Here is a 10,826-nt window from a genome sequence, read left to right as displayed (position 1 = left end):
AATGAATAAAATGCCCATTGTGTGGGCTGGGTGCTGCCTCTGCTGGCACCTGTGAGGGGGCTGCAGGGTGACACCTTGGAAAATACTGCTCAGAGCAGTGTGGAGGGAATGCCATGGGGGCTGGCAGGAGCAGTTTATTTTTACACTGGTATGCCCAGGCATTTTGAGGCTGCTCATGGAGGGAAATATAGGGAGCATGTTGGAGCAGTGGCCTTGGAATGAAGTGCTTGTGTGGGTTCAAACCTGATTTCAGGTTTTCTTTCTTGAACCAACCAATTTCAGATTTCCATCTTGTTCTGGGCCCTGAATAAAAAGCAGGTTAGAAAAATGGCAAGATCTGAAGCTGCAGCTGCTGGTGGGACTGGAGTTACAGCCTATCTTGTGAAGGCTCCGATTTCATGCACCCATTGTACTTTGGCTCTTTTCTCTCTCTAGATTGGTTGCCCTTATGTTGGTTGTGGAGAGTCCTTTGCTGACCACAGCACACTTCATGCACAGGTGAGCTTTCCTCTGCCGTTCACATTTAGACAGAGTTGGATTTTTCCCATTCCTTTTTCTGGTAGTTCTTTGCCTCGACTTGAAGCAGCTGTTGAAGGAGATCTGTGATCTAATCTTTTGATTTTTCAGGCCAAAAAGCACAACCTGACAGTGAACCTGACGACGTTCCGCGTGTGGTGCTATGCCTGTGAGAAGGAGGTGTTCTTGGACCAGCGGTTGGCAGCACACCCACCCTCACCCCCAGCCAAGTTCACTGAACCGGTGGGTCTGTGTCACACAGGGACAGGCTGGAATGCTTGGCAGGGGGTGTTGTTTGCCTGGCACAAAATTCGCCAAGTGCTTTCTGCTATTATGCAGGTTTTTCCTGGGATAGGAGCTCTGACACTGAAAGTGGCTACTAGAGGATCACTAGCCCTGCCTGATGGGATCTCCCAGCAAGGAGGCTTCCAGATGGCTTGGGGGTGGGAGCTAGATGGTCTTTAAGATCTCTTCCAACCTAACCCATTCTGTGATCCTATGATTCTATGACTTGAATATCCATTCTGGCTGTATTTTTAACCTTTCCTTGCCTCTTCCATGGGGTGTCTGCATCTGGGAGGAACCACTGCAGCTATCACGTCTTCACACCTTCACAGACTCAAGCTCTGCCAGGGGAGGTTTAGGTTGGATGTTAGGAAGAGATTTTTTACAGAGAGAATGATCAGGCATTGGAATGTGCTGCGCAGGGAGGTGGTGGATTCACCATCCCTGGAGGTTTTCAAGATGAGACTGGATGTGGCACTTAGTGCCATGGTCTAGTAACCATGGTAGGGTTGGACTCGATGATCTTGGAGGTCTCTTCCAACCAAGTTGATTCTATGATTCTGTGATTTTCAATGCATGGCCCATGGAAGTTTTAGCTGTCAGACCAGAAACACATGTACTTGTGACACTGCTGCTCATTCCTGATGCCTCTTGTCATGTGTGCTGGAAGCAGTAAGAGCATTATTTCCACTGCCTCCTGGCATGAGTGAGAAGGGTAGACAGTACAACTGGTTCTGCTTTCTCCTGCTTTTCTTGAAGGCTGGCTTGATTTATGGCTGAGATAATCTCTCTCACAGCTCATTTATCAAAGCAGGTCTCTTGCTGATGCTTATTTCTCTGTCTTTAATCTAGGATTCTCCTTTGCCTACTCACCCTCTGAAAGCTGTTCCCATTGCAGTGGCTGATGAAGGTGAATCTGAATCAGAGGATGATGATTTGAAACCAAGAGGTAACTTTGCATTGAGTTGATGAAAGGGCTGGGAGGGCAAGTCTGCAATCTGTAGGGCCTGCACTGAGAGGTTCCTGAGGGCAGAGTGTGGAGACTGCCTAGAAAGGGCTGGAGTCCCTCTCCTTTGGGGAGGAATGTAGAAAGCAGCACGTCTGGAAAGTGATTCATCCCTCTCTTGTTTGTGCTTTAGGCCTTACTGGAATGAAAAATCTTGGGAACTCCTGCTACATGAATGCAGCACTTCAGGCTCTCTCTAACTGGTAGGCATTAGGGCCTTCAGTGGCATCTTTACTAGCCCTAACTAAATAGCAAAAGTGTCACCTCTGATCTGAAACCTTCATGAGTCTTGCAAAGAGAGATCAGCCAGGCTAGGGGCAGAAAAAATAGGGTTTGTTTAGGACAACAGAAGTGTTCCAGTAGGAAACAGAGTGACCAGCCAACTCATGGCTAGGTACAAGACTCATGTTTAGATGTGCCTGAAGTAAAACTTGATGGTTTCTGTTGTGACAGAAATGTATTTATCACACAAGAATCCATGCCACATCTCTGTTCTCCCCAGTGATGTCATTCCAACAACCCATATCCTAAAATACTCTCCAACCATCCTGCTGAGAACTAATTCCAGCATCTCTTCTCTGTACTGGGAACAGGTTCAGATCAGCCTTTTTCATTTGTTTCAAGTTAGGAGTCAAGTTTGCAGCTGGAATCACTTCTTCCCTTGGTTTAAAAACAGTACCTTAAGCATTCTTTTGATAAGGTCTGCACTGAAGTTTGATAAATAGAAACAGAGGAGCAATTTCTGTGCCCTGAATTCTCTTTTTTTTCCCCTCCTGTAGCCCACCCCTCACACAGTTTTTCCTGGAATGTGGTGGTCTGGTCCGTACGGACAAGAAACCTGCACTGTGTAAAAGTTACCAGAAATTGGTGTCTGAGGTTTGGCACAAAAAACGGTGAGTGGTCACCCCATATCTGTTCTGGCTTGGTCTCGAGGTGTGGTAGTTCTGAGGTCTGACATCAGGACATCTGATCTGCAGGGACAAATGCATTGTCTGAGGTTGTCATTCCACACTCTTCAGGGTTGGGGATGTGAGGATTCCCCTGGATTCAGGAGATCCCATGTCCTGATATTGGTGCCAAAATGGGCGCATTCATGTCAGTGAAATGAATACATTCTCAATGTTACAGCTTTTAAGAGGAAGATATTTCTTTAAGTACAGTTTCCCTGTTGGCAAGGAAGAAAAAATGATGGAGTAAGGGAATACTTGTGGTTATTTCCAAGTATTTTTCATGGGCTGACCAGCACTTAATTGCACTGTTTCATTAGAAGAGAAACTAATGATTTGGATGGAAAAAGTGATGCAGAGATTTTTTAGTGCAGAGAGTGGAAAATGCAGGTGATATTTTGGGAAATGTTTGCTACGGGTTCAAATTCTAGCCCAGTTCAAAGGACAGTGTAAAGTGAGGCAGATCTGTTTAAATCTCAAGATGTTTGCTCTGTGCAATCAATTAAAACCCACCAAACTAGGAATTTAAACAGCATTGCACATTTGCCTCATGTTTGTTCTTAACAAGGGATAGGTAAGATACAGAGCAAAAGTGAACTGTGGAGGAGGAGGAGGCTGGAGACTTTGAAGCAGTATGATGGCATTTTAATACTGGTTTGATTGACCTCATTCACTGGGTGATCAGCCCACCCAGATTTTGAGACCTGAGGAGGGTCACTAATTGCCAAACCCTGCTCTGAAAAGAATCACTTGATGTGAAAAGTGCTCTGGGGAAGAGTCTCTCTGGAAGGACAGAGTGAAGTGACTGTGAGGTGTTTTCTGTCTCTTGGTGTGTGTATCATCCAGGTAATACAGAAATCCATGCCCAGGCTTTGCAGGTGCATAATTATCTTCTGTCCTCTTTAGCTAGTTACCACACCCTCTGCTATGGCTTATTACACAAACTGGCTTCAGGGCTGATAAGCAAACTAACTTTTTTCTTTCTCCATGTCCCAACAGCCCGAGTTATGTTGTTCCAAGCAGTCTCTCCCATGGAATTAAACTCGTCAACCCCATGTTCCGAGGCTATGCACAGCAGGTGGGGCCTGAAGCTATGCCATGCTTCCAAAGGTGGTGGGATTGTAATTCCTGCAGTGGTGGTGCTTGTGTTAAGAAGAAAGAGCTTGAGCTCAGGGGTCATGGCCTGTTTGTATCAATATCAGGGATCTGATAGAGCACTTGAGTGGGGTTTGGGAGAGCTGTGCTCTTTTCCAGGCCTATCTCTGGCTTGCTGGTACCAAATCAGTGCATTTTCTTGTGTCAGATTGCTCTTCTCTGAAATGATGATGGTCACATCCTTTGTAAACAGCTCTGAGATCTGTTGATACCTACTGGTATTATTTATTCACAGCAGAGCCAACAAACCTGGATAAATCTGTACTAAAAAATCCAAGATGAGAACAGTCTCTATTCTTTTTCTGAGCAAATACAACAAACTGAATCTTATTTAAGGATAGTATCCTTTTTTTCCTTTTTCTTTGAAGTCTTTATCAGCACAGCTCTTCTGTTTCTTCTTTAGAATAAAATGTAAACAGCAAACTAGGATGAGAAAATTTACAAGAGAAGCGACAGTACATCTAAACTGTGATAGTGACAAGAAATCAAAACAGAGGATAAGAGTAATGATTAATGAAAGAACTTCTGTAGTTATCTTTGATGTGAAGTTGCATTGGAAAACTCTTGATCTGAAGAGATAAATTTGAAAGGAAGGCAGGGCAGGCTAAAAGCCAAACTTCATAAAATAACAGAAACATCATAATTAACTTTCTGCAGTTGTCAAAATACCAAGTTGCTTTCCAGCAGCTCCTTTGAAGCCAACATATCAGCTCTTCTGCCATGTATTATGAATGTAGGAGCTACACCTGTATAGCCTTTGGTTTCTGTTTCTATTCCCTGTTTATTAAAGATTTTAATCTGCCCTCTCTGAGATGGATTGCCATGTTCATAAAATGTGTTTGTGGGTAGGAGTCTATTCTCCAGGGCCTGCCACCTTCATCAGGTTCCTCCTTGTCTCTCACCTCTTATCAGTGGCAAACCCCTGATAAACAAGCTCCAGGTTTGCATGCTGTGGTTGCTCTTTGGCTTTTCGGTGCCTTTCAGCCTGAGATGTTCTGATAAAAAAATTTGGCCTTTTATTATTTAGGAGTTAAAAGCATTTCTGTAGCAGACAGGCCCTTGGTACATGGCCATGGTGCTCTCTGCTTGAGCAGTGTCTTCACATGCTGCAGAGCTGGCTGAACTCTGGGGGCTTTGTTGGAATGGGCTGTGAGTGGAGCCATGTCCTCTGCCCCTCTCACTTGCCCTTTTTCCAGCTGGATACTAACCTGGAATCCCTCTTGATTTCCAGGACACTCAGGAGTTCCTGCGGTGCCTGATGGATCAGCTGCACGAAGAACTGAAGGAACCAGTTGTTGCAGAGACAAGAGATTTGGATCCCAGTGACCAGGAGGACAAGAGGGAGGGCGACCGAAGCCCTTCGGAGGATGATGAGTCCAGCAGTGACAGGGGTGAAGGAGAGGGCCAGAGTCGGAGCACAGGCAGCATGAGCAGTGGCTCCCTGGCAGAGACAGAGCTGTTGATCCAGGATGAAGCAGGGAGAGGGATCTCTGAGAAGGAGAGGATGAAGGACAGAAAGTTCTCCTGTGGCCATCGGCGCAGCAACTCGGAGCAGGTGGATGAGGATGCAGATGTTGACACTACTATGATGCCAGTTGATGGCAGAGCCTCACCTGAGATGCTGCCAGCTCCCCGTCCTGCCAGCCCCTGTAGGACACCAGGTATACACCTCTGCCAGTGGGGATATTTCTGAGCAGAATCCTGCACAGGGACTGTGGTGTAGTGCAGTGACAAACACATGATGTGACTGGTCCTTCTCTGGGTTTCAAAAGGTTTTACATCCGAAGTTTTCCTCAGTCCCTTTGTGCACAGTTGCTTCTGTAAGAAAATCTCCTAGGTGAGCCAGAGAGGTGCTTAGCCAGACTGAAGTGCTGTGATAGTTGGCTCTGCCAGACCTGAAAACATTCTGTTTATGCTTTTTAAGAAAAAAGGTGTTGTCTGTGTATGTTGCTTTATTTGATCCCTTGGCCTGTGGAAACTGTGGAAGAGGGATAGCAGAAGATATTTGCTAGTGTTGGACTTTGGGCCTTGGGGAGAGAAAAGGGAGAGGCAGAGTTTGTGCAATTGTGTGTCTCAAGGAAAAGAAAAGAGCAGCAGTGTGGAGTCACCTCAAGCTGAACATATCCGATCTTTCAACGCTTCTTTATGTAAGAGCCTTACTCTGCCAGCTGGCACTGAAGGCAGCAGTGCTGTTTGTGTGGATTAGGGCTATAGGAGCAAGCTGCAAAACCTAATTAGTCATAAGTGTGAAAAAATGGTGGGTTGCTTTTTGATTCTTTTTTTTTTTTTTTACGATGTAATTATTAGCTGTTCAGTGTGGCTCTGTGTGCACTCCCAGCCATGCACTGAGGGATCCTGTGCAAGCACAACAGTTAACAGACACTGAACTCTGCTTGCTGGGAAGGATTCTGTGCTGGAATGCACACCGGGGTTGCCTTTCGTAACTGGAGTTTTCACCAGTGCCCTTTTCCCTCCCCGTTTTCCCAAACAGAACCTGACAATGACGCCTACGTGCGCTGCTCCTCGCGCCCCTGCAGTCCAGTCCATCATGAAATGCATTCCAAGCTCTCCAGCAGTCCTCCTCGCTCCAGTCCTGCCAGGCTGGGACCTTCCTACATCCTCAAGAAAGGTAGTGCAAAGGGTGATTGCTGGGAGGCAAAGAGGGGAGCATGTAGAGGAGGGGAGAGATCATGACTTGATCAACAGATGTAAGAAGTGCTGATTGCCCTGAACATCAGTGTGTTCTAAAATAGTTATTGGCAAAGACTACCTTAAACCTGCAGGTAAAGTCAAGCTCTGGGCACAGTCATGTTCTAGTGTGCTCATTTCTGGAGCCTGAAATGATTTCCATGTCTGCATCTGTGTGCAGTGTTTGCCATGAATAAAATGGCTCTGAAGTCCCAGGCACGAGCTCTGTCCCTTTAGGAGAGTGTGGATATACACAAACGTTTGTCTGCCAGACTTGAATTTCATAGCATGAGAGCCAGAGAACTGTAAAATGCTGTTACTAAGAGAGAGCTTCCTGCCTCTTGGACATCTTGGGCTCACAGGAATGGAATTAAGGCTGCAGATGTCCCTCCAGTGCTGGGAGCATTGTCAGGCTGCAGAGTGGAGCCTGCTTTGTGTTTTTATCAAACTGGTTTCTTCATCCCAAAGCAAATTGCAAATCAAAATCCCTCAGCATTGCATAGTCTGCAAACACAATGGCATGTGCTTGTACCACTGTCCCTACAGCTGTTCCATGAGGACATTCTTTCTTCAGCTCTGTCCCAGTCCCTTGGCTGAGGTCAGCACAGCCACAGATGTCCTGGCTGGATAAAAACCACTCTGTCTCCTGCACATGTGTGTGGGGAGAGGGTTTGTTAGCAAACAAAACTTTGCATTTGGCTAGTCCCTGCTGTGGGGAGTCCTCTCCAGTGCAAGACTCCTGGGGAACACATGGTAAATATCAGGGGGAATAAAAAAAGGACAAAGTACACAGGCAGGTGAGGAGGGAGAGGAGGTAAAGTGCAAAGCTTAGAGCAAAATGTCGCAAGAGCTCAGAGAAGTAGGGACTGTGTCAGGGCCAGGCTCCTAAATGTGTAAGAGGGTGGAAACTGGATTTCCACTAAGACAATGTCTGCGTCCTGAGAGCTGGCACGGTGGTGGTGGCTCAGGAGACAACCACAGCAGCACTGTCCCCCACGTCCCTTCACAACGGGCCCCACCGTTTCCCTGGCATGCACTGGGGTCTGAACAAGCAGGACAGTGCTTGTCCCACGTTCTTGTGCAGCTGTGTGACTCTCTGGAGACAGGAGCCTGAGAGGCAGTTGCTCCTTGTCTTTCAGCCCAGATGCAGGCTTCTGGGAAGAAGAAGAAAGAACTCCGTTACCGCAGTGTGATTTCTGACATCTTCGACGGCTCCATCCTCAGCCTGGTGCAGTGCCTCACCTGTGACAGAGTGAGTCTCCCTGGCCCTGTCAGTCACACAGCACAGGCTTTGAGTTTGTATCATCCTAGGGAATGGTGCTGCTCTTCCCAAACCCTGTGGGATGCCTGCTGAAATGACAGCAGGTGATGGCAGGGTAGGTGTGAGAACCTGCCAGGCCAAGGGGATGTGTCGCTGTAGAGATGTTTGCTGATCCATGTTACTGAGTTGGCCCAGCAGTATCACATTCACTTTAAAAAAGTGAGTCCAGTGCTACAAACACCTGACAAAAGTCAGTCTGCTGACAGCAGGAAGAGTAATTAGCCAGAGTGAGTGGTTCTTACTGCCAGCTCAGGTTTCTAGCCTAGACAAAATCCAAGCAGTGATAAAGGTGATGAAGGTCAGGTCCCCAGATCCATTACACACACAGGAAACCTCTTCCTCTTGGCTATTTCCAGGTTTCTACAACAGTGGAGACGTTCCAGGACCTGTCACTCCCAATCCCAGGGAAGGAGGACTTGGCCAAACTGCACTCTGCCATCTACCAAAACGTGCCAGCTAAGACAGGGGCATGTGGGGACAACTATGCCTCACAAGGCTGGATTGCTTTCATCATGGAGTATATCCGGAGGTGTGTTCCCTGTGCAGGACTTCTCTTTTCCCTGGGGTTTGCCCTGCAGTGCTGGAAGGCAGCTACCCCTAACCAGGGGTGTTTACAGTACAGTGTCAGTTGGAACCATTGCTTGGAGGACACTGTGTGGTACCTGACAGGGCTTGGACCCTGTTCATGTAAACCAGTTGTTACTGTTCCTCTAGTTATGTCACACACCTTGAGAGCTCTTGTGCAGGTGATCATCCCTCACTTCTGCCTTTAGCTCAGACTTACCCTCCAGAGCAAACTAATTCCTGGTGTAGTTTTCCAAATTATTTCCAGTTTGAGCAGTCAGAGCAGGAACATAACTGAGAGCTAGTCATGCTTTCCTTGCTCCTCTGGGATGTGTAATGAGCTTAGGCCCTGCAGCTAGAAGGAAACCCATCATCCATTTGGGGGTTTCTATGCCAAAGCATTCAGCTGTTTTATGTATAACTCTTAATCCTCTCTCCTCTGCAGGTTTGTGGTGTCCTGTATCCCTAGCTGGTTTTGGGGTCCCGTGGTGACACTGGAGGATTGCCTTGCTGCCTTTTTTGCAGCAGATGAGTTGAAGGGTGAGTTTTCTTCATTGGGGCCTGACAGCATGGAGGAGCATTTCATAGGCATTTTGGAGGCAGATTAAATCTCCTTGAAATCCTGTCTCAGTACATCACTTGGAGACTGGCAGTACCCAAAGTTGGCAGCTCAGCATCCCTCAGCAGAAGTGACCTTTTCTAGTGGCTCAGGGGTGGGAAATCTGGGTGAGAGTGTCCTTAGCAAGAAGCAGACATAGCTGTTGGTTGGTTTGAGTGCTGTGGCTCCTTGGATTCTTCACTTTCTCCTCCTCAAGCTGTGGAGGACTCAAACAATTTGCTGTTCATGAGTGTTGGTGGGCAGTTGCATATTTTCCTGATAGTTGACTGCATTCTCCTCTTGCCTACACTTAGGAGAAGTGTTTGTTTGAATCTCTTCTCACCCTGGCTTCCTCAAGAGGCTTTTAACATGGTTTCTCTGCACTGACTGGAAATGTAGCCAGTGTGTCAGCCTTGTGTGCTCTGAGCAGCTGCATAATGGCTCTCTCTCTCTCTCTCTGTCTGCAGGGGACAACATGTACAGTTGTGAGCGGTGTAAGAAGTAAGTTTGCATTTTCTGTGTTGTGTTGCTTTTCTGGACCTTTATTTTTTTGTACTCCTGTCAAACATTTTGCTGTGCCCTTTGCCTGGACATTTCTTGGATTCCAAGGCAAGCAAGACTCAGTCTTGCCTTTTGGCCTCCCTTTGCTTTTGAGAGTTCTCACAGCTCGTTTCTTTTCCTCCCTCAGACTGCGGAATGGAGTGAAGTATTGCAAAGTCCTCAGGCTCCCAGAGGTGAGTAGAAGCACCTTGTTTTCTAGTTCTCTGTTAGCATCCCTGAGGAGCTGAGGAAGCCAGAGGTAGAACAGAAACAGCAGTTTATTTGGGTGGCAAAGTCCTGTATCTAGACCAGAGCTGACTGCCCTGTTCTAAGCTGCTGAGCCAGGAAGACTCATGAGTAGCAGGCAAAGAACTCTTGCAAAGATCAGACACACAGGGATGTGCTGAGTTACCTCAATACTCACAGCAAAACTCTGCTTTGGTATCCTCTGTCCTTGGTCTTTTAGATTCTTTGCATCCACTTGAAACGGTTCCGGCATGAGGTGATGTATTCCTTCAAGATCAACAGTCATGTCTCCTTCCCCTTGGAAGGGCTGGATCTGCGACCTTTCCTTGCCAAGGAGTGTGTCTCCCAGATCACCACCTACGACCTCCTGTCAGTCATCTGCCACCACGGCACAGCAGGCAGTAAGTCCTTCTGCTGGGAGCATGGGTGGAGGAGCAGGAACAGGAGAATTAGTGAAGCAGAAATGTTGCAGGACTAACCAACACCTCTGCTGGGCTGAAGGGCAGTGTGAGACTTGCCCCCTCCACCCAGCCTAGTGCAGCCTCTGCCCTTTGAAAAGTGAACCAAGCAGCTTCTGACAGATCCCCTGCAGCTATTTCAGCCTCACCACGGGCTTGGCTCAAACCCTTTCTTAATGTTCAGGCTCTTCCAAGGAAGGCAAATTAGGGTGACAGTGCCAGGCTCTGCTGCTCCTGCAAAGCTTGCCTGAACAGGAATTATCCTTTTTTTGCGTCTCTCTCTCTGTTCTCTGCCAGCAGCTAATCCTGTTTGTGCTGCTGACATTATCCCAGGCCTGCCTTCTGTCTGCACTGCCCATCCCAGCAGTGCTGTGCTTTCTGTTCCAGGTGGCCATTACATTGCCTACTGCCAGAACGTGATCAATGGGCAGTGGTACGAGTTCGATGACCAATATGTCACTGAAGTCCACGAGACTGTGGTGCAGAATGCAGAAGCCTATGT

General features: G+C 47.4%; 1 protein-coding gene across 1 annotated transcript in view; it reads left to right on the top strand.

Annotated features, from left to right (window-relative positions):
- The window catches only part of USP20 (ubiquitin specific peptidase 20), a 14,493-nt gene that overhangs the window by 952 nt on the left and 2,715 nt on the right, over positions 1 to 10,826 (top strand). Inside the window, exons 3-17 of the mRNA XM_009084368.1 lie at positions 436 to 498; positions 628 to 759; positions 1,654 to 1,750; positions 1,941 to 2,010; positions 2,587 to 2,700; positions 3,754 to 3,832; positions 5,141 to 5,570; positions 6,401 to 6,538; positions 7,737 to 7,849; positions 8,275 to 8,447; positions 8,928 to 9,022; positions 9,548 to 9,581; positions 9,769 to 9,814; positions 10,087 to 10,267; positions 10,712 to 10,826. The exon at positions 10,712 to 10,826 is cut by the window's right edge and continues 5 nt beyond it. Coding sequence (XP_009082616.1) covers positions 436 to 498; positions 628 to 759; positions 1,654 to 1,750; positions 1,941 to 2,010; positions 2,587 to 2,700; positions 3,754 to 3,832; positions 5,141 to 5,570; positions 6,401 to 6,538; positions 7,737 to 7,849; positions 8,275 to 8,447; positions 8,928 to 9,022; positions 9,548 to 9,581; positions 9,769 to 9,814; positions 10,087 to 10,267; positions 10,712 to 10,826 — 1,880 coding nt within the window. The remainder of the gene's footprint in view (positions 1 to 435; positions 499 to 627; positions 760 to 1,653; positions 1,751 to 1,940; positions 2,011 to 2,586; positions 2,701 to 3,753; positions 3,833 to 5,140; positions 5,571 to 6,400; positions 6,539 to 7,736; positions 7,850 to 8,274; positions 8,448 to 8,927; positions 9,023 to 9,547; positions 9,582 to 9,768; positions 9,815 to 10,086; positions 10,268 to 10,711) is intronic.

Source organism: Acanthisitta chloris, unplaced genomic scaffold, assembly GCF_000695815.1.
Source record: "Acanthisitta chloris isolate BGI_N310 unplaced genomic scaffold, ASM69581v1 scaffold24870, whole genome shotgun sequence".
In the NCBI taxonomy this organism is placed as follows: Eukaryota; Metazoa; Chordata; class Aves; order Passeriformes; family Acanthisittidae; genus Acanthisitta; species Acanthisitta chloris.
The sequence above is the reverse complement of the archived record's forward strand: the minus strand, read 5'-3'. Positions and strand labels throughout refer to the sequence as shown.